Source organism: Halichoerus grypus, chromosome 1 (genome assembly GCF_964656455.1).
Source record: "Halichoerus grypus chromosome 1, mHalGry1.hap1.1, whole genome shotgun sequence".
NCBI classification, from domain to species: domain Eukaryota; kingdom Metazoa; phylum Chordata; class Mammalia; order Carnivora; family Phocidae; genus Halichoerus; species Halichoerus grypus.
Window position 1 is genome coordinate 160,305,702 of NC_135712.1, and position 22,390 is coordinate 160,328,091.

Genomic DNA, 22,390 nt, shown 5'->3' on the forward strand with positions numbered 1-22,390 from the left:
GGGTTTTGCCATGAGTCGCCAGCATTTATTGTTTTTTGGCTTTTCTTCCTTTTGGCGGGGGCCCAGCACCTCTATTTGTCTGCTGTCTTGTCCACAGCTGTGTATTTGTTTCCTCGGTCTCTTACACGGGCTCTCTTTGTTGTTTCCCCTGTTCCTCCACTGCTAACATCGCTCCCATTGTTCTCCTCCCGGGTTTCTTTAGGTGCTGATGAATGCCTCCTTTCGCTGCCTCCTGGAGGACCGTGCCTCTGGCTTGGGATGCGTCCTAGAGGACTCTGGCGGTTTGCCTTTGCACCTTGTCTGCTCTCCTTCCTCCTCCCATCCTCAGGGCCTTTCCCGCTTGCTCTTCGGCATGCTGGAGAGTTCCCAGGAGACGCGGCAATAGCCAAGAGGCAGCTGGCAAAAGAAAAGGAAGACATTTTTAAGTTAGTCAGCCCTGGGTTCTAGCCCTGATTCTCCTGTTTACTGTCGTGTAACGAGACCTCAGATTTCTCTTTATTAAAATGGGAGACTCTCCTCCTCATGGGATTTGGTAAGGGCAGAGCTAACACACATCAAGCATGGGTCATGAGCCCATGTGCCTGTTAGGAGCTGGCTGGTGGCATAAATGCCAGGGTATGAGGCAATAGGGAGTTGTGAGGAGAGGGAGGGTTGTTAATTCGTCGTGGGACCTTGATGACTTATTGAAGATGTCCAGTCCTGCCTGCCCAGGTTCTCCTGCTCGAGTGTCTCCCTGCTGGCCTGGTGGAATTCGGCAGGATGTTTGTGGAGGACCCTACCTTTGCAGGCTGGGTTAGAACAATAAGGACTTCCTGCCCATTGGTGGGCACAGTGCTCCCAGCTGTTGGCTGGCACTTACCAGTGCCCCTTGTGAGGGCCCTCGGAGATACTGATGGATTGGGGGAGGTATTGCTAGTATTTGTTCCATGCTGCCATTAATACTCTCCCTTCTTCTCAGCCAGTAAAGGGCATGGGGCCTATGGGGGAAGGAGATGGCCCCTTTTGAGCTTCTATGGTGCTGGGCACCGTGATACAAGTACCTATATGATAGCAGCTTGTGTTTATTGAGCTCTTAGTATGTGCCACGTGCTGTGCAGGCCCCTGCCCTGTAAGGTGTTGTGTCTGGGTCGGCAGGCTACAGGGGAGGGATCCCAGGCTCTGAGAGGTCACGAGGTCTCTCTGCCTGAGGCTGCACAGCTGGCAGGAGGGAAGCGGTGCCTGGGCTTGGGGGCTGGCCCCTCTGCCTCCCCGCCTCCCCGCCCTGCATCTCTCACATGCCTGCCAGGGCACTGCAGGTGGGCTTCCAAGCCGCTGCTGTTTTCCTCCCACCAAAGGGCAGCACCCTACCCCCCCCCCCCCCGAGGATTCTTTTGCTCATGTGCCCCATTTGCAAGTATGCCATCCCTCTGGGCTATCTCCTATCTCCATGTCTGAGATTTTCTATCAGGTCCGTAGAAATCAAAATGGAGTTATTGTCCCTATTTTACAGACGAGGAACAAGAGCTCAGAGAGAGTATATAGCATTAAGAAACTTCCCTTTGTCTGAAATTGTTCCTACCAGAAAACCATCATCTGGTAGGAACAAGGGTCACGGGCACTGGGGCCTCCTCCAGTGACTGGGATCTCCTTTGGCTTTCTGGTCCCCCACTGGAGGGGCTGGGCCTGGCCAGTGCCTCCAGTCTGTTGGACTCCTGGCCTGTCCTGCGGTGTGTGAAGTGACCCTGGCAGTTGTGTAGCGGCATGGGACATCACGAATGTGTGACTCCAGCAAGGGGAGGCAGGGAGGGCAAGGAGAGGGGCTGGCGGACAGCGTGTGCAAGTCAAACATGCCGCCTGTGCCCTGGTGGGTGCTAGGTCCATGGACACCATGGGACCCCCACGCCTGACCACTCCGAGAACTCTTCCTTCTCCATGCCCCACACTCAGTCAGTAACCTCACTCCTTTGTCCACATGTGTTTGCCTGGGGGGCTCCTGGACAGGTGGGAGCAGTACGACTCTGAATGTGAGGCTGGGCTGAGAGCTTGGCTCAGCACTGACAGCCCTAAATGCAGCTCTGCTTACTGAGGGCCCGGCGGGCCTTCCCCTTTGATTCCCCTGCCAACCTCTTGCAGTGGGCATCTTTGTTTGGATTCTGATTTACAGATGAGGAAGCAGAGGCCCCCACTGGGGCTGTGGTTTGAATGCCTGGTTGGGTGTCTCCAAGCCCTGCTCCTGCCTCTTCCTCCCATTCGTGGCCCTTGGCTCCCCACCTGAACATTGACCTTCTTTGCTAAGCCCCTTCCATGCCCAAACCCTCTGATTCTGTGCTGAGGAGGGCAGGACAGACAGCCCTGGTTCACAGCTGTACACTGTACTGTGCCAGTAGGAATCTGACAGGGAAACTTCAGGTCACTGTACTTTGAGGAAAGTATGCAAAAGGAGGAAAACTAAGTTGCACAGAATGGACACACACCTGAGTGGACTCTCTATAAGGGGGCCAAATGGCCCCCATATTATGGAAGTCTTGACACCTCCTGGCAGAGAGTCAGGGCCAGGACAGGTGAGCCTGTATTGGTGTCAATCCAATACTGGGTTTTCACCCTCGCTGGATAGCTTGGGACAAGTTATTTAACCTGCCTGAGCCTCAGTCTTCTTGCCTGTAAAATAGAGAAGCAAGCAATACATTGAATAAATGAATACAAACAATAGCAATGAGGGCACCTTGGGATTGTAGAGCTGCAGCCCCTCCTCCCGCCCTGGGCCCCAAGGGGGACTTCTGACCCCTGCTCTGCTGTCCTGCAGCACCCACAGGGGCATGCACGTGTGTCCCCACCCACGTACAGAGTAAGTGCTTCACTCTGGACACAGGATCGCTCAGGGACACAGGATGCTGTGGTAGAAAGAAGTCAGTGGGTCCGAGTTCACATTGCTCTGACTGAGTCCTTGCTCCTGACCTTGACTTGGTCACTTCACCTCTCTGAGCCTTTGTTTTCTCATCTGTGATACCCACATGGCAAAGTTGAGGTGCAGTTAAGACGAGAAGCAGATCTGTAGAATACCATGTGCGTGCCACAGTTGGAGTTGTAGAAGGAAAAGCAGTCAGAGCTGCTCATGTTATTGAAGATTTCCTCTGGCCTAGGTGCTGTTCTGAGCCCTCCCCACATGTTGTCTCCTTTAGTCTTCACTGCGGCCCACTGACTGGGCTCATCCCCGTCCTCATGCTCGCGGGGACACCAAGGCACACAGAGGTCTGATGTATTTAGGCACATGGGTCATATTAATAATAGGATAGAAATGGCCACTATAATTTTCTATTATATATATATTTTATATTTTGTATATATATTTTATATTATACTTTATATAGGATAATGTATTTACATTGTTTATTGAATATTTAATAAGTCACCGGTTAAAAATACATTTTTCTTTATTTTAAATTTAATATTATTTTCTCCTTTTTAGGGTGTTCATAGCTTTTGATTAAAAAATCAAATTTTATGATTAAAGATGTGATTTTGAGGTTGCTAAAACGTTTAAAGTTTTATATTCCGTTTCTCTAGCCGAAATATTTTTCTCTGAACACACTTTTTTCTTCAGTCTCAGAAGGAAAATTACATCTCACAGATAACTTACACTTTGTTAAATGCTGACCTTTGTAAGTTTTTCTTTATTTTTATTTTTGAAAAGATTAAGATATATAATCTACAGAATTAGAAATTGTAACTTTTTAAAGTACTGAGAAACTTTAACCCTGTTATAATTATTCTGCAAACCTTTAAAGGGATCTATAGTCAGAACAACTAGATGAAAAGGTCTGATAGACGGAAAAATATAGAGGGTCATTTGTAAGCTGCAAGTTCCTGACTTGTGTTTCCCGCCCACTTGCTCGCTGTGCCCCTCTGGTCTCAGAATGGTTTCCTACCCTGGGTTCGTGGGAATTGGGAAGGACACTGTTTGATTCATTCTTTGGAATACTGGGGATTTTGAAAAAGACAAGACGGGCCAGTTATGTCACTTCCTGTCGTCTGATGAAAAGTTTGAGGACGAAACGGGCGTAACTGAGAGCTGCTGCTGGGCCGCGGGCGCTTGCCTGCTGCTGAGCCCTGGTTCGCTGTGGGGCCTGTCCAGTCGCTGTGACCTCTGGTCTCTTTAGAAGTGCCTGATGTTGGCTGCGCCGCAGAGGGTCTGCTCAAGAGCCTGGCCTTTTGGAGCAGAGCTGTGTGCTCCTCTCAACAAAGGCGGCTTGTAGATGCTGGAGTAAGGCCGCGGAGGAAATCCTCACCAGCCTGAGTGTTTGGGGCCTGGCTGCACTTGTCTTTCTGGGTTTGTCAGGCCAGTTTCATTTCTGTCCCCAGGAGCCCAACAGGCATCATCAGTAAGATAGGCTAAATGCATGGAATACATGAGTCCTTCCCCTTCAGCCACCGGGCCCAGACAAGGCATTCCTGGGTAGTGGTGTATACCAATAGGGAATTGAATCTCTGAGAAAAGGAACAGAGTTGGGACATGGGGGGAGCTATCATTTGCTCACTTCAGCCCAACAAAGATTGCCCAAGCTGTGCCTGAGCTGGGTCTTGTACTGGGTGCTGCGAATCCAGATTGACAGCCCGAGCTGTGGTCTATAAGCTCTGAGCATGGGAGTCAGTGGGGAAGAGGGGCCAGGGGCAGGTGAAGTCTGAGTAGGGGGGCAGGAGGAAAAGCAGGGCAGGGAAGGGTGAGAATAATTGTGGGGTGTGCCTTGATTCTCAGTGTATAGCGGGGAGTGGGTGAGGACTGTGGGAAAGGAGGCTGGAGAGGGACTGGGTCTCCGTGTGGAAGGACTGGGTCTCCGTGTGGAAGGACCATGTGGCACATAGGTGAGAACAGGTGTCAGGGTTCAGATCGCTCCTCTAGCACCTATTTGCCAAGTGACCAAGGGCAGTCACCGAACTTCTCCTCATCTGTACAGGGGGGTCGGTGATAGTTTGGGTTAGGTAGGGGATGATGTTTAGGTTCTAGAGGGAGCCCAGGCAGTTGGAATTACTCTTGAAAAGTCCTTAAGTCATCTGTGGGATAGAGTAGCCTTGGCTTTGTGGACACAGCTTTGCCCACTAGAGTTGGGGGTCACCTGGTCGGGCACTGGGACCGTTTTGTGTGAAAGTGGCTCTCCAGTCTTCCCAGAGAATGGCTCACAGGCTGGGAACCCAGGGCACTCCTCCTCCCACTCACCTGCAGGCTTGGTCCCATCCTGCCTCAACATCTGGCCACACATCCTTGTGACTGGTGACAGGTTTGCTTGTGGTGGGAGGACGTGAGGAGAGATCACATCTTCTGGGTTGGGCTGGGCTCAGGCTCTGTGTGTGTGTGTGTGTGTGTGTGTGTGCATTCTCAGGTGCATGCATATGCCCCTGGGGCAGGGCAGGGAGCACCAGGAAGGGCTCTGTGAGGTGCACCTACATGCTCGGTGCAGGGAGAATGTTCCTGGACTACGAGTTAGAGGGGGGGGGCCCAAAGCCACACCACGAGTTCCCTTTCAGTAAGAGGACAGCGAGGGCTCTTTGCAGGGGAACAACACAGTCAGATCAGTGTTTTATTTCTTTATCTAGCTATGTACTTAATTTTATTTATGTGTGGACAGTATACACCTCTGTTTAAAATTAAAAGATACGGAAGAGGGCACCTGGGTGGCTCAGTCGTTTAAGCGTCTGGCTCTGGATTTCAGCTCAGGTCATGATCTCAGGGTCATGAGATCGAGTCCCACGTCAGGCTCCATGCTCAGCAGGGAGTCTGCTTGAAATTCTCTCTCTGTCCTTCTGCCCCTCCCCCCACTCATGTGCATGTGCACTCTCTCTCAAATAAATAAATCTTCAAAAAAAAAAAAAGGTACAGGAGAACATGCAGTCAGGTTTCCTTCTAACTCCATCCCATATCTGTCACCTAGCTCCTCTCACAACAGACAGCCAAAAGTTAGTTGTTTCTTTTGCATTCCTTCAGACATGTTTTATGCATATGGAAGCAAACACTCATATGCAGCACATATATACACACACACCTTTTCCCCCTTTTAAACACAGATTACATTGCTCCGCCCTTTGTTCTTCTCACTCGCTCCACCTTAGAGACTGTTTCACAGTAGTAAATAAAGAGCTTCTTCATTCTTTTTCATGGCTGGAGAGTGTTCTACTGCATGGATGGAGCATTATTTATTTTTAACATGTCCCCTACTGATGGACATTTACATGTTTTCCGACTGTACCTACAACAAGCATGAACATGTATGTGGGCTTGGCTGCGTCAAAGACAATGGGAATTCTGATAGCTGTTTCCGAATTGACTTTCATAGAGGTTGTACTGATTTAACCTGGCTCAGTGTCTGAATCAGTCATATAGTTGTAGAAGGTTCCTTCTGGGAGGCTGTTTGGATTTCAGAGGGACAAGTCCCAGGTGAAGGACAAGTCTTTTCCCATTAGGGGGCAGCTGACGTGGGCCTGATGTGCGTTATGGGGTTTGGGGCCGCAACAGAGATGGATCCCAGAGGTGAGTTGGTGATTTGGTAGATATGAGAGGGAGTCTTATCAGGTGGTGAGGTTTTTAGGCCTCAGCTATTTAAAAGGTGTAGGTGATAGAACCAGTATACCCCCCGTCCCCCTTATGGCTGTAGCAGAGGCCTAGGCCCTACTGCCTCGTAGGATGAGGGAGATGCCAATGCTGATGGCTGTGAGCACCCGCCTGCCCCTCCAGGCCCCACTGACCACAACTCTGCTCTGTCCCTGGCCCAGGGTGAGGTAGAAGAAAGGGCCGGGGAGGGCAGAGCAAAGGGGCAGGAAGGACAGCGGGGACACTCTGATATTTTACCCTTTGCCCCAGAAGGGATTTTTAGGACCAAATTATCGTCATGGTGCTACAGAGGAAGACTGCTCTATGGGTGACTCATGACCCAAGCTCACTCCTGGGAAAGGAGGGAAGGTGAGGAGGGGCAGTCTTTCCTGTTGGCACATTCACCTTGTGCGCTAGTCAACCACTTAATCTCCACAACCACTGTTTCAAAGAAGGTGGGACTCAGAGTCATGGGGCTAGACTCTGAGTCCTGCCTAGAGCCAGACACCTACTGTTTCTCCCACTGTGCAGATCAGTGGTGACCAGGGAAGAGTGCTTCAGTGGTGGGGCCAGGCTCCCTGGGGTCTGGTGGCCTTTGGTGCTAGTTGGTCTAGAGCAAGTAGCCCCGTGACTCTGAGACCCACCTTCTTTGAAACAGTGGTTGTGGAGATTAAGTGGTTGACTAGCGCACAAGGTGAATGTGCCAACAGGAAAGACTGCCCCTCCTCACCTTCCCTTCTTTCCCAGGAGTGAGCTTGGGTCATGAGTCACCCATAGAGCAGTCTTCCTCCATAGCACCATGACGATAATTTGGTCCTAAAAATCCCTTCTGGGGCAAAGGGGGAAATATCTGCATATTCCTGTATCCCCAAGATAACACCTTTTTTTTTTCTTTTTTTTTCTTTTTGTGAAACTACTTAAAAATCCTATTAAAAAGGACACATTCCCTTCATTGGCTAACATTAGTCTTCCTAACATGGGTCAGGGCAGTTTCATTTCATTGACTCCTCTGTAATTTGTCCCTCTGCTACTGTTCAGCTCAGGTGTGGCTGTGTATTTAGGGCGTGCTCACAACCAGGCATGCATGTGTAATATAGAGTGCACGCACACACACACAACACTCCTATCTGTACACATGCACACACACACACTTACATATATGGTATTCACTGTTGAGGTAGCTGAACCTTGGATTGCTCTTACCCTCCCTGAAAGAGCAGGAGCTTCCCACCCAGGATGGAAAGGACAAAAGAAGTGAGTAGCTATATTGCAGCTGTGGGTGGGAGGATCATGACGAAAACCAACTACTGTGAGGAGAAGACCCAGGAACCACAGAGGACACAACCTCCAGGCCTCCACATTAGTTTTCTGGTCTTTCTGTCTGCTGTCTTGGCAAGGCCAAATCTCTAGGCATTTGCCAAGTCTAAAACTGAGATATTTCCTGCTTGGATATTTTTTCCTAGGTAGGATGGAATGAAAATGAGAAGATTGAGGCAGTAAAATGGTGTGGGTTTTGGGGTCCCCCAGCTCTGCTGCATGCTGGCTATGGGGCTCTGGGCGAGCTGTCTGTATTTCACGCGCCTCAGTTTCCTCCTCTCCAGATGAGGTAATGCGTCCATCCCTCATGGTGGTTGGTCATGAGGACTCCGTGAAATCACGTGGTCAGAGTCCCTCCCCCGAGGCCGGGGCTAGAAGGTGTGTGGTGGTCATTCATTTCCCACCCCACCCACTTTTATCTTAATACTTTAATTTGGCTGATTTTGCTTAACCTCAAACATCAGGCCACTTTCTGCAGAGTCCTCTTCCCCATTTCCCTTTCTAATCTTGTCTTCTCTCTCTCCTTGCAGGGGCCCAGATCATTGATCTGATGATGCTGGTCATTGATGTGACCAAAGGGATGCAGACCCAGTCAGCGGAGTGCCTTGTGATTGGGCAGATCGCCTGCCAGAAGCTGGTTGTGGTGCTGAACAAAATAGACCTCTTAGCTGAAGGGAAGAGACAGGCAGCGATTGATAAAATGACCAAGAAAATGCAGAGGACCCTGGAGAACACCAAGTAGGTTTGTTGATGAGTGGTGTATCCACTTGTATAAGCTGGTCCTGGGGCACAGGTCATTTCATTAACACAGATTGGGTAGGCAGGTGTCAGCCGTGGGTCCTAGGAAGTGGGATCTTGCCTGGCATTTACTCTCATCAAGGGTAAAGGCTAAGATGCTGTTGCAAGAGACCAAAAAATACAGAAGCATAAGGAAACTAGAAGTTGATTTTCTAGGTAATTTCTTAATGTGAACGGTTGGAGGGGGTTCTTCTCTGCACAGCATTCAGAAACCCAGGCTTCCTCCATCTTGCTGCCCTTCTACTGTAGGGTGTGTCCTTGTCCGTGTGGTCAAAGCCAGGCATGGGCACTACTGCGTTCACGTTTGAAGGAGGGTCCAGTGTGTCAGGAATGCGTGGACCTAGAAGGGGCACACACCCTTCCCACAGATTCTGTGGGTGAGGGAGGACTCAGTCCTACCTGCTCATGTCACCCATGCCGTGGTGTCAGAGAGCCCGGGAAACGGATCCCCTCACCATCTGCTTAGCTGCAACTCGGTTATCAAAAGGGGGAAATTGGTTTTTTGGCTTTTTTAATATTTATTTATTTATTTTTGAGAGAGAGAGAGAGAGAGAGAGAGAGAGTGAGAGCACACAAGCAGGGGGAGGGGCAGAGGGAGAAGCAGACTCCCCGCTGAGCAGGGAGCCTGAGGTGGGACTCAATCCCATGATCCTGGGATCATGACCTGAGCCAAAGGCAGATGCTTAAACGGCTGAGCCACCCAGGTGCCCCAGTGGAGCTTGGTTTTGGTGGACGACTGGATGTTTCTGTTTCAGAGGCCTGTGAAATTGGATGGATGGATGGACAGACTTTGCTGTTGGAGGGGAGACCGGGAAAGACAAAATCACAAAGGACTGTCGTAGTATTTCACACCAACGGGTTTGTGATTTTGTCTTGCGGAAAGTAGGGAGTCCTTAATGAGTTTGTGCAAGGAAGTGGCTGAAAGGTTCTCCCATCCAGAGATGGCTGGCGGCAGGTGGAAGGATGGCTTGGTGACGAGGATCCAGGGGGAGAACAGACAGGGAGAAGCAGCGTGGTGGTGTTCCCAGGGAGAGAAATGTGGTCTGCGTTAAGGCTGTGGAGGAAGGGGAGGCTGACCTGGGGAGACCTTTAACAGGAGAAGCAACAGGCCTTGTCAGGTGATTGACTCTGCTTACCGTCCATGGGGGGGGCAAGGTGGCAGTGCTGCTGGGCAGCCTTGGCGGTGGTGGGAGGGGTGGGGGACAGAGAGCTGCCCGCTCGCTCAGGCGGCCACAGGAGTGACTTACTCTGATGTGGTCAAGAAAATGAGAAAATGTCCTTGTTGAGCACAGAGTGTTGGCAAACCTCATTGTTTTATCAATTCCTCTCTTCCTCTCCGGGCCAGTGCCTTTTGATCAATACTAAATAGCGGTCACTGGGAGACAGCGATGCTTCCTCTTTGCTATGCAGCCTGAGACAATATCCTGCTCCTTCCACCTCTCCTTCTCCTGCCTGTGGAGGGCAAGCAAGTAGAGAGTGTTTTTGTTTCCCCGTCATAAAGATTGATATGCCTTCCCATTTATGATTTTTTTTTTCAGATCCAACACCTGCAACTCTCCCTCAGAATTCTCAAGTTGGTTAAATTAAAGCTCCAGGCCTGTGAATGGGCCAAATATGTCATAAAAGATTTCCTAGCGCTGCCTTTTGTTAGCAAAATTCATCAATCCGATAAAATCGACACATTTAGATAAGTGTTGCATAAGAATTCAGACTTTGTTATTCCCAACGGAAGTGGATATGAGACTGTAAAAAGGAAGATAAAAAATTATATCTTCTTTTTAGTGAGTTATTTGATCTCCCTGCCGTTTTATTTACTTGTCAGAAAGGGGAGAACAGGTCCTTTGGACTCCTGCATAAAAACCCAGTACAATGTCAGTATCATTTGCTATATAAATGGGACCTTCTGGGAAGGGCTTAGGATACTTTTAAGGGTGAATTAATACTAATTATTTTGAGTGGTTAAATTTAAGGCAAATTCTCACTTTGCATTTTAAATTACTATTCCTATTTTAATTTAATGCTTGAAGGTCAAATTGTGGACTTTATCACACATCCAGGGGAAATTGTCCCCCTGAAACCTCTTCTGTCTTCATTCAGTGCCCAGAGGGCAGAGAGAACAACCCCCATACTGGAAGGGATTGCCCCCTGTTGGGTTGTAGCCAGCGGGTTCAAGGGCCCCAGGGCCAGGCCAGGTTGTAAGAGAACATTAGCTTTCACCTCTGTGCAGCAGAGAACTTTAAGTTATTTTAAGTAACCATTTCCTTTCCTTATGGCCCCTTGTGAAGTGAATCTTTTGTAATGCTGCTCCAAATGCGAAGAAACTTTCTACCTAAAAAGGAAAAATTTGGACTGACGAATTATGTACATATCAAAACCTGAAAACATGAAACCTGTTAAAAAACATAACTTATTTTTTCCCATCCAAAGAGCAATTGAAAGAAAATTGGAAAATAGAGAAAAATGATTAAAAGAAAGAAGAAGCCACCCAAATATTTCTTTACTCAGAATAGCTGCTGACATTTGGGTTTATTTCATTCCTATCTTTTCACTGTGTATCATATTACCCCCCCTTTTTTCTCCACATTACTTTGATTGTAGTAAAATCTGCATAACATAATATTTATTATTTTACCCATTTGCAAATATACAGTTCACTGGCATTAAATACATTCACAAAGATCCCAGGGTCCTGTGATTGAGTCCGGCATCTGGCGTTGGGCTCTTTGCTCAGCAGAGAGCCTGCTTCTCCCTCTGCCTGCAGCTCATCCTGCTTGTGCTCTCTCTCTCTCTCTGACAAATAAATAAATAAAGATCTTTAAAATAAAAAAAAAAAATTAAAAAAATTTGCAAAGCTGTGTGCCCATCACCACTCTCTATGCCGAAAACTTTTTCAGAATCCGCAACATAAACTCTGTACCCGTTTAACAAGAACTCCCCCTTTCCTCCTCCCCTCTCCTCCCCCACCCCCAGCAGCCTTTATTCTGCTTTCTGTTTCTTTAACTTTGCTTATTCTAGGTACCTTATAGAAATGGAATCCTGTATTTGGCTTTCTGTGTCTGGTTTATTTCCCTTAGTGTAATGCTTTCAGGGCCCATCCATGTTGTAGCCTGTGTCAGAATGTCACTCCTTCATAGTGAATAGTGTTCTGTTGTATGTATGTACCTTATTTTGTTTGTCCATTCGTCTGTGGATAAACACTTGGCTTGTTTCCTTTTGGTTATTGTGAATAATGCTGTATGAACATTGGTGTACAAATAGCTATTCAAGTCCCTGCTTTCAGTTTCTTTGGGTCGATACCTAGGAGTGGAATTGCTGGGTCATGTGATAGTTTTATGTTTAACTTTTTTGAGGAACCACCAAACTGTTTTCCACAGTGGCTGCACTATTTTACATTCCCACCAGCAGTGTGTGAGGGTTGCCATTTCTCCACATCCTTGCCAACACTCGTCATTTTCCCTTTTTTTTAATAGTTATCCTAGTGGGTATGAAGTGGTATCTTGTTGTGGCTTCCTCGACCCCTTTTTGTTGGTTTATCCCCCCTGGTTTTATTGAGAAATAATTGACATACATGAATATATAAGGTTATGGCGTGACACCATGATGGTTTGATTTACATATGTTGTGAAATGATTATCACAGTAGATTTAGCTAACATCCATCTTCTCATAAAAATACAATAAATAGAAAAGAAGGAAAGAAAAAAGGAAAAAAATGTTCCTGTGACGAGAACTCCTGGGACCTACCCTGTTAACAGGTTTCCTGTATATCACGTGGTAGTGTTAGAGTCATCACATTGTACCTCATGGCCCTAGGGCATATTTATCTCAGAGCTGCAAGTGGGTATCTTTTGACCACCCTCTCCAATTCCCTTTCCCCCCCACCCTCTGCCTGTGGTGACCACAAATCTGCTCTCTTTCTGAGTTTTGTTTTTTGTGTTTTTGTTTTTTTTAGATCCTGCAGATAAGTTGAAATCACACATTATTTGTCTTTCTCTGTCTGACTTATTTCACCTAGCTTAATGCCTTTGAGTTCATCCGTGTCGTGGCAGATGGTAGGATTTCCTTGTTTTTTATGGATGAATGATATCCATTATGTATTTATATACACCGCAACTTCTTTATCCGTTCATCCATCGATGGACACTTGGGTTGTTTCTATGTCTTGGCTGTTGTAAATAATGCTGCAATGAACATGAGGGTGCGGATGTCTTTCCAAGTTAGTGTCTTCATTTCCTTTGGATATATTCCCAGAAGTGGATCATATGGTAGTTCTATATTTGATTTTTTGAGGTTCCTCCATACTATTTTCCATAGTGGCTGCAACAGTTTACACTCCCTCCCACCCAAACCCAGTGCACACAGGTTTCCCTTTCTCCACATCCACACCAACATTTGTTAACCCCTTGTCTTTTTGGTGATGGCCATTCTAACATACGTATGAAGTGATATCTCATTGTGGTTTTAACTTGCATTTTCTTAATGACTAGTGATGTTGAGCATCTTTCCATGTACCGGTTGGCCTTTCAAATATCTTCTTTGGAGAAATGTCTATTTAGGTCCTTTGCCCATTTTCGGGTTTTGTTGTTGTTTGTTTGGTTGTTCTTGTTGAATTGTAGGGGATCTTTATATATTCTGGATATCAATCCCTTGTCAAATATATGATATGCAAATGTTTTCTTCTATTCTGTAAGTTGACTTTTTACTTTCTTCATAGTATCCTTGGAGGCACAAAAGTTTTTAACTTTGATAAAATCCAATATATTTATTTTTTCTTTTGTTGTCTGTGCTTTTGGTGTCCTATCCATGAAATTGTTGCCAAATCCAATGTCATGAAGATTTTCCCTAATTTCTTTTCTAAGAATTTTACAGTGTTAGCTCTTAAGTTTAGGTCTTTCATCTATTTCTATATATGGTAATTTTTTATATATGGTGTAAGTTTATATGTGGGATAAGTTAAGGGCCCAGCATCATTATTTGTATGTGGATATCCAGTTTTCCCAGCACTATTTGTTGAAAGGATTGTCCTTTCCCCTTTTACCATGTCAGAAATCAATTGATCATACATGTGTGGGTTTATTTCTGAGTTCTCTGTTCTGTTCCATTGGTCTATATGTCTTTCCTTATGCCAGTACCACACTGCTTTGTTTATCTTTGTAGTAAGTTTCAAAGTCAGGATGTTGAGTCCTCCAGCTTTCTGCTTCTTCAATATTATTTTGGCTATTTGAGGCCCCTTGCAATTCCTGCATGAATTGTAGGATCTGCTTTCCATTTCTGCAAAAAAATGTTGGCATTTTCATAGGGATTGCATTGAATCTGTAGATTCCTTTGGGTAGCACGAACATCTAAACAGTGTTAGGTCTTCCAATCCGTGAACATGATGCCTTTCCATTTGTTTAGATCTTCTTTAATTTTTCTAATCAGTGTTTTGTAGTTTTCATTATATAGGTCTTTCACATCCTTGGTTAGATTTATTCCCAAGTATTTAATTCTTTTAGATGTCATTATTAAGTGGAACTGCTTTCTTAATTTCCTTTTCAGATTGTTTTTAGCTAGAATACAGAAACACAGCTGATTTTTATGTGTTGATCTTGTGCCCTGCAACTTTGCTGAATTCAGTTCTTCCTTTTAAACATATAGTTGTAATCATGAGCTATTTGCATTTTTTATTTCTGCTTTCATTACTTAACATTTTGTATAGCACTTCTTCATGTAAGCATCACTCCATTGTAGGCCCTTTAGATTGGCATAAGTTTTCCTTCTTATAAATAAACAACCCTGGGGTGAACATCTTCAACCATCCTTAAACATTTTCTGTATTTTTGGGTTTTTTCCTTCTGAGACATTTCCAGGTGTGAGATTACTGGACCAAGGGCACAAGTCCTTTCAAACCTGTGGTTGTACACTGCCCTATTCTTTTCCAAAAGGGTTTGCATCATTTACACAGATATTTGCAGCTACCTTTGGTTTCTAATTTTAAAATATATTTGAAACTTAGTAGGGTAGAAATGGTAAGTTACTCTTGTTTTAATATGTGATTCTGTAATTAATGGGGACGTTAAACATTTTTCCTTTTTTTTTTTTTAAAAGATTTTTATTTATTTATTTGACAGAGACACAGTGAGAGAGGGAACACAAGCAGGGGGAGTGGGGGAGGGAGAAGCAGACTCCCTGTTGAGCAGGGAGCCCGATGTGGGGCTCGATCCCAGGACCCTGGGACCATGACCTGAGCCGAAGGCAGATGCTTAACGACTGAGCCACCCAGGTGCCCCAACATTTTTCCTTAAGTGTATTAAATAGTTGTGCTTTTGTGTGTTTGAATTAGGCCTATATGTTTTGTCTATTTGCTTCTTGTGATTTTGATGCTTTCTTTTTGATTTTCAGGAGTGTTTAATATTAACAAAGATGTTGTTATTAATTAACCCTTTGCCTATCGTGTTTGCTACAAATAAGTCTTCAGCATTTGTTGGTTGTCTTTCCATTTTACTTGCTTTTTTTGATATGCAGAAGTTTCTAATTTTTGTGTAGTCAAACTCTTTGATTGTTTTTCTTTGTGATTTCTTTATCTCTGAAAGCATTTAAAATTACTCTTGCATAAGCATTTATCAGTGTTAACAGAAATCAAAATAGAAGATAAAAATGTACTCACAATCTCGTCAGTGCATCAAATTAAAGTGTTCTTTCCCTAGGATCCCTGTCAGTCTTTCCCACATGTACATAATTTGAGGTAGTTGTTATCACAACATTGACACTGTTCTGTGTTCTAGGCTTTTCTGTTTATTTTCCCACTAAATGTTATCATCTGACAGCATCCTTGATGCATCTTTCTCTCAGACTCCCTCTGTGTTTCCTCCTGCTTTTTAAACACTTTCTATTTCCTTGTTTCTGTTTCAGCCAAGGCCATCTGCTGAGAGCCCACTCGGGGCTCCCGTGGCCCTGCCTCCGTTCCTGGGGTTGAGTGGAATGCCAAATCTCAAGTGACTGGGCTGCTGCCCAGCTGACTTACAAGGTGTGCGTTTCATACGAGCTTTGTGGCTAACTAGCTGTGTGGTCTTGGGCAACTCACTTTATCTTCCTGAGTTGGCATTTCTTCTTTTGTAAAATGGGAGCTGATAAGTTTAGCCTCACAGCATTTGTTCTGAAGGAGCATTTGATGGCACATAGTAGGTTCTTAACAATCACAGCAAACACCTACTGTGTGCTTGGCACTGTACCAGGGATTTCTCATATACAATCAATCAGATCCTCACAGTAACCCTGGGGGGAGGTTTGGTGTCTGGGTTGACTGGTGAGAAGACTAAAGTATAATAAATATTGGCTGCTTTGAATTTCACTATTCCAAACCGAAAACTTACACGTTTCCCCTGCTTTTCAAAGTTTGCATTACACCACTTTGCTTTTATGAAAGACCTATCTTATTATAGTACCTGTTTTCGCTAACAGAAGGAAATCCAGAGAAGATTTTTGTTTTTATGAAAAAAGGCGAAAAGCAATGATAGTGTACAGCGTCTGCTTTGCAGTGAGTCCTTAGAGTGGCGCTGCCAAGCCCCTTCCCCAGGAACTACACTCAGCACTCAGCATCAAGCCGCCATCGCTTTGAACTGTGTCTGTGAGCATCTGTGCCTTATGTCGATTTATTTTGTGCATCTGTTAGTAGATGTGTCCTAAGGTATCAGAAGAACCTAGGAGAGGTTATTTTTTGGGTCTGGGAACACTCATTGTCCCATATAAACGAATGGTAATTGCTTCTTCACTTTATGCCATTTTGCCTTACTGAAGATTTCATAGGAATGGCCTACTTTCAGAGAGTGGGGAAACCTGTACTTTATTTGTTTATGTCTTTTACATGAGTTATACACACAATACACATGCACACGCACATGCACACACACTTTTTTTTTTTTTTTAACTTAGATCGTTTTTGTGTGTTGTCGAAGGTCAGGCTGCATGCACAGTCAGCATGTCTGGGCTTGGTTGGAACCGTGATGTACCACAGCTGTGAGGGGAGTCTGGAGGAGGTGGTGGGTGCTGGAAACAGGAGAAGCTCTTGAATGTGCTCCAGGTCAGCTCCTGCCTGCACTGCTGAGCTATGGGGCTGGGCCCAGGGCTCTTCCTGACATCTCTGGTTGGAGCCTCTTGTGCTCCTAGAACCCAGACACCAGTCTGGATCTGAAACTCAAGGCAAGAGGGGCCTCTTGTCCCCTTAGGGGCTGCTGAACTTTACTTCTGCCTCTAGAAGCCAGGATCCCCAATTGTGTGGCATGTTCAGGAAATCAGCAAGGCCAGCTTCTCTTGAGCCTGGGAAAGGGCCAGAGACTCAGCCCAACACGCCGTTATGTTTTGTTACAATACATTGCCCAAAAGGGTTTGGATAAAAAATAATTGAATTTCCGAAAGCTTTATGGTTAATCGCTGGAATTCTTAGTGCACGCTTTTAGCCTTCTCTGTCCCTCTGGGCCTTAGGTTCATGCAGTGTAAGCAGAGATGATGCACATGTACTGGGCCCTGGCTTGTGGTTGGGTCCTGGTTCACTGATTGCCGTGGCTGGGGTCCTCCCTGTGGACTGAGAATGGACTCTTCCTCTCCTCCGTCATGGGAGAGGCCTGGACTCTGGACTCCTACAGACCAGCCACTTACTCTCTGGGCCCTGTGGCAGCCCCAGGCAAGTCACTTGGCTTCTCTGAAAATAGGGGTCAGAGCCCCTGTTCATGGGGTGTTGAGATCACACGAGAGCATGTACCATGGTGCTAGCACAGAGCAGGCTATCCACCCCTCTCCTTTTCTTTCTTTTTCTCTTGTGTTTCTTGCCTTCTTTGTCTCTCTTCCTCAGTTTTTTTATTTCTTCCCTCACTATTCCTTTCTTTTTCATTCTTTTTCCTCCCTCCTTCCCTCTCCAAAGTCTCTCCTTTCTCTCTGGGTGTTGGCCTTCCCAAGGCAAATATCTCAGTCCTGCCAATTCTGTGGGGGCAGCATGGTCTGTCTGAGCTGCTCTGGAGTTGATTGGTGAGTGGGTCATAGGCCCTGTTTGGATCTCTCCTGTGAACTTGCATCATTTTGTCACACTGACCTTTGGACAGCCAGTGGCTCCTGAGATTGTTTAACTTGCTCTTTAGGGAACTCCAGCTTGTCAGAGTTACTTCCTTTCTTCTTTTAAAAAAAGCCTGATTTTTTTTTTTAAAGGGCCTGGAGTCAAAGACCAACTGAACCGAGCCCGCCATGTTCTAAAGAGTGTACCTCCCATACACTTGGGCAGGAAAGACCGGCTGGTGGAGGAAGTAACAGCGGGAGATTTGCCTAGCAGTTCAAGAGGAGAGCTGAGTTAGCTTCCTCTGAGTAGTGTGGGGGCTTCTGAGAAGGTGAATTGGCTTCTGGTCTGGCTTCTGGAGTCAGGAATTCAGATTGGTTTTATTTTATTTTATTTATTATTATTATTTTTTTTTTTAGAGAGAGAGGAGAGTGTGTGTGCATGCATGAGTGGCGGGGAACTGAGGGAAAGGAAGAGAGAGAATCTTAAGCAGGCTCCACGTGTGGAGCCTGGCGCAGGGCTCAATCCCACAACCCTGAGCATATGACCTGGCCTGAAATCAAGAGTTGGACGCTTAACTGACTGAGCAATCCAGGCACCCCTCGAATTGGTTTTAGAAGGGCAAGTGATAACCAAGCAGGGGTGAGTTCAAAATATGTGATACAGGTCAGGGCACTGACCACTCAGAAGGGATGCAGGCAACTAGTGGCTGCCCTGGTTCTAAGGACTGTTACCAGACTCCCCACCATGCTTTCCACACATTAACTTATTTGGTGGGGGAGACAACCCTGCAGTGTAGGTCATGCTGTTTTCTGTAGGACAGGGAAATGGAGGCTGAATGAGGTGGAATGATAACTCAGCTCTGGATTGGAAATTAGTTCTAGGGTCCTAGGCTTCTTGCTCAAAATCCCATTCTCTCTGCCTTGCCTCAGATTGCCTGTCACCAAGGTTAGGCTTGGCTAGGCAGAGGAAGGGAGGGGAGTGGGGGCAGCAGTAGGATAGAGTTTGGCACTAGGCAAGGGCTTGAGTTTTCACCTGTATTTCCAGGGGGTTGGTGAGTTGAGTCTGTGTGAGGAGGCTGGGGCAGACCATAGAGGGCCTTGTGGACCAGCCTGGATGCTGGGCTTCATCCTGGGACAGCCATGGAGTCCCTGAAAGTGTATAGAGGAAAAGGCTGATACCTCAAAATGGTGTAGTGGTGTTGCTGGAAGGTCATCATAGCCATGGTCAGTGCCTGGTATCGGCCCATGCACAGACTTTGGAGAGTAGTTGGCCTGGGATGGTAAGGGCCTGACCCAGGGTGGAACTCGTTGAGAATGAAAATCAGGGGCTGGATTGGAGCCAGATCCCAAGAGAAGAACTGATCAAATGCAGTGACAGGAAGACAGTGGTGACCACGCAGCCAGTGATGGCTTCAGAGACCAGGGAAATGTTGTTACATGATCAGAAACCAAGGTGGTAGGGTTGGGAAAGTGCTTGCTGGCAGAGAATGGGACATGACTATAGTGCTGGAAAGGGTCCTTGCCTGAAGACACAGGTATGGGAACCATCCACAGAGGAGCCTTGGCACAGGTCATCAGAGTGTGGGGAGCTCCTGGAGGACAGCAGTCCAGGGGGAAAAGAGCTGGACTCTAAGGATGCTCTTGGGAGAGACTTGCAGTGGATAGGGAAGGAAGAAGGGCCTCTTGAGGAGGCAGAGGCCCTTGATGGAGGGCCATGGGAATAAAGGCTTGGGGTTGTGGGTGAAGAGGGTGGGGAGCCAGCTGACTGATGTTCACAGACGGGGAGAGAGTCCGAGGGAAGAACATTGACTTGACCACTGGAGAGTTGCTCTTGACCTTTAGGAACTTAGTTCTCTTCTGTGACCCTTCCCCCATTCCTCTTACAGTTAGAGTTGGTACTCTCAGTTGGTGCTCCAGACCCTCTTGCCCCATTGCTTTGGTAGCCTTTTCTATGTTGGGTAACCTTCATGGAGGCCAGTACAGAGGAGATGGCTTAGTAAATATCCCTTAGCTTGAAAGGGGAGACAGAAGTGATGTTGTGAGGAAATCAAGCATAAGCTCCTGGTGAGTAAACAGAAGTGGTATTGATTTTGAAATGTGAGTGGGGAGAGTATTGGGTATTGATTGAAAGTGGCCAGGGGTGGGTGGTGTCAAGCAGAAGGGTTTTCCCCCACCCCAAGAGAAGAGAAATGTGGTGATGCAGAGAGACAGAAGGCACGAGTCCAGAGACAGCACTGGAGGGGTTGGTGAAGGGAGGCTAGGGGAGAGGGGTCAGACAGGTGGTTCCTTTAGACATGGCAGGGATACCAGAGAAATAGTGGCGGTAGATTTTTTTCTTGGATTCTTGCCTTCTGTTGCCTCTTCTTGTACTGGGTCCTTTGTCCTGCTTCCCATTGGGTGTCAGAGTGGGGAAACGTAAAGGAATGGCCAAGGGTCTTGAGGAAGATGAAGAAAGCGATATTATTCAAAATGAGGGACTTACACTAGAAGTACAAAAGAAGTCTGAGGTTGTACTTGGATGTGGCAAAAATTCATGGAGAGGCTTTTGGGAAGATGGCAGAAAGTAGGAGCACCAGGAATCTGTTTCCCTATCTGCATAACAATTATAGTGGCAGAGTATGTCTGTTATAATCATTTTGGTACACTGGAGTCTTGAAGGCTTGCAAGGGGAAGGCTTAGACAATAAATTGCGTTCATTTCAGTCAATTTTAGCTCTTGGCACAATAGCAGCTATACATTCCCCATCCCTCAGCCTCATGACAGGCACCTGTGCAGGTGTTCCTAGAGCAGCTTGTACATAGCTCACAGGAACCAGAGTGGGCAAAAATGCCCTGTTCTCCAAATATCAGAGATCTGTGCTCTGATCAGATTGCTGCTTCTGATCACAGAGGTGCAGACAAACAGGCAGCCATTATTCATACACATCCCTCCATCATTACAACCCCCCTCCCTCCAGCTGAAGTGATTTCTGAAGAATTTGAAGGACGAGTGCCTTTTTTTTTTTTTTTTGGTTCCCCCTTCATTTTTCTCTTTTTCCCCTTTCCAAAGTCAGACATTAAAGACTAAGACATTCAGAAACAACTGCAAACATATGGGGGGAAATTACAAAGTGAACATGCATGCCCAGGGGAAGACTCAGATAAGACTTGAGAAGACTTTATACTTCAGGCTGAGACAGCATAGAGACAGGCTGCAATAATAAAAAGAAAAAACAAAACAAAACCCCAAGAGCAACAACAAAAAACAGGAAGAATCTGATCTCCAGAGTTACCATATTATTTGACTCAAATGCCCAGTTTCCAACAAAAAATCACAAGGCATATAAAGAAGCAGGAAAGTATGGCGCAGTCAAAGGAAAAAGAATCAATAGAAAGTGTCCTCAAAAAAGACCTGATGGTAGATATACTAGACAAAGACTTTTAAAATAACTATCTTAAAAACATTCAACTAAAGGAAAATGTGGAGAAAATCAAGAAAGCAATGTATAAACAAAATGGAAATATCAATAAAGAGATAAACTAAAAAGAAACTGAAGAAATTCTGGAGCTGAAAAATATAATAACCAGAAAAAAATTATGAGAGGGATTTAAAAGCAGATTTGAGCAGACAGAAGAAAGAATGGACAAACTTGAAGATAGTACAATGGAAATTATCAGGTCTGAGGAACAGAAAAAAAAAATTGAAGAAAAGTGAACAGAGCCTAAGAGACCTTTGGAACACCATCAAGTGGACCAACATACACATTGTGGGAGTCCTAGGGAAAGTGAAAGAAAGGGGCAAAGAGAATATTTGAAGAAATGATGGCTGAAAACTTCTGAAGTTTTATGAAAGACATTAATGTAAACATCCAAGAAGCTCAATGAACTCCAAGTAAAATGAACTTAGACTCACACTGAGACATATGAAACTTTCAAAAGACAAAAACAAAGAGAAAATCTTGAAAGCAACAAGAAAGTGACTTGTCACACACAAGGGAGTCTCAATGAGATAATCAGCAGATTTCTCATCAGAAACTATGGAGGCCAGAAGGTAGTAGACCCATATATTCAAAGTGCTAAAACACACACACACACACACACACACACACACACACACACACCTGGCAATCAAGAATCCTGTATATAGCAAAACTGCCCTTGAAAACTGAGGGAGAAATGAAGGCATTCCTAGATAAACAAAAGCTGAGGAAGTTTGTTACCACTAGACCTGCCATGCAGAAATGCTCAAGAGTCCTGCACAGTGAAATAAAAAGAAACTGGATAGTAACTTGAAGCTCTTGATGAAATAATGATTTCACATGGGCAGTTATAAAAGCTGTTAATTACGGTGACATTTTGTGATTCCATGTGTTTTTTCTACATGATTTAAGAGACTAATACATATAAAAGAACGAAGTAGTGATTTGTCTGAAAGCTAGTAGTATTGTAAATTTGGTCTGTAACTCTACATTTTGTTTTCAATGTAATTTAAGAGATTAATGTATTTAAAAGAATAATTAGTTTATGGTTTTGGGCACATAGTGCAAAAAGATGTAATTTTTTGGTATGAACAACAGAAAAGGATGGGGTCAGAGCTGTATAGAAACAGATTTTTTGTAAGTTACTGAAGTTAAGCTGGTATAAATTCACATTAGAATATTGTAACTTTAGGATGCTAAATGTAATCTCCATGTTAGCCACAAGGAAAATAGCAG

The 22,390-nt window shown here is 45.6% G+C and overlaps 1 protein-coding gene across 4 annotated transcripts in view; it reads left to right on the forward strand.

Annotated features, from left to right (window-relative positions):
- The window catches only part of EEFSEC (eukaryotic elongation factor, selenocysteine-tRNA specific), a 254,818-nt gene that overhangs the window by 79,064 nt on the left and 153,364 nt on the right, over positions 1-22,390 (forward strand). For all 4 annotated transcript variants that reach the window (XM_036078496.2, XM_078074398.1, XM_036078494.2 and 1 more), the window contains exon 2: positions 8,407-8,614. In XM_036078496.2, the coding sequence (XP_035934389.1) occupies positions 8,407-8,614 (208 nt within the window). The remainder of the gene's footprint in view (positions 1-8,406; positions 8,615-22,390) is intronic.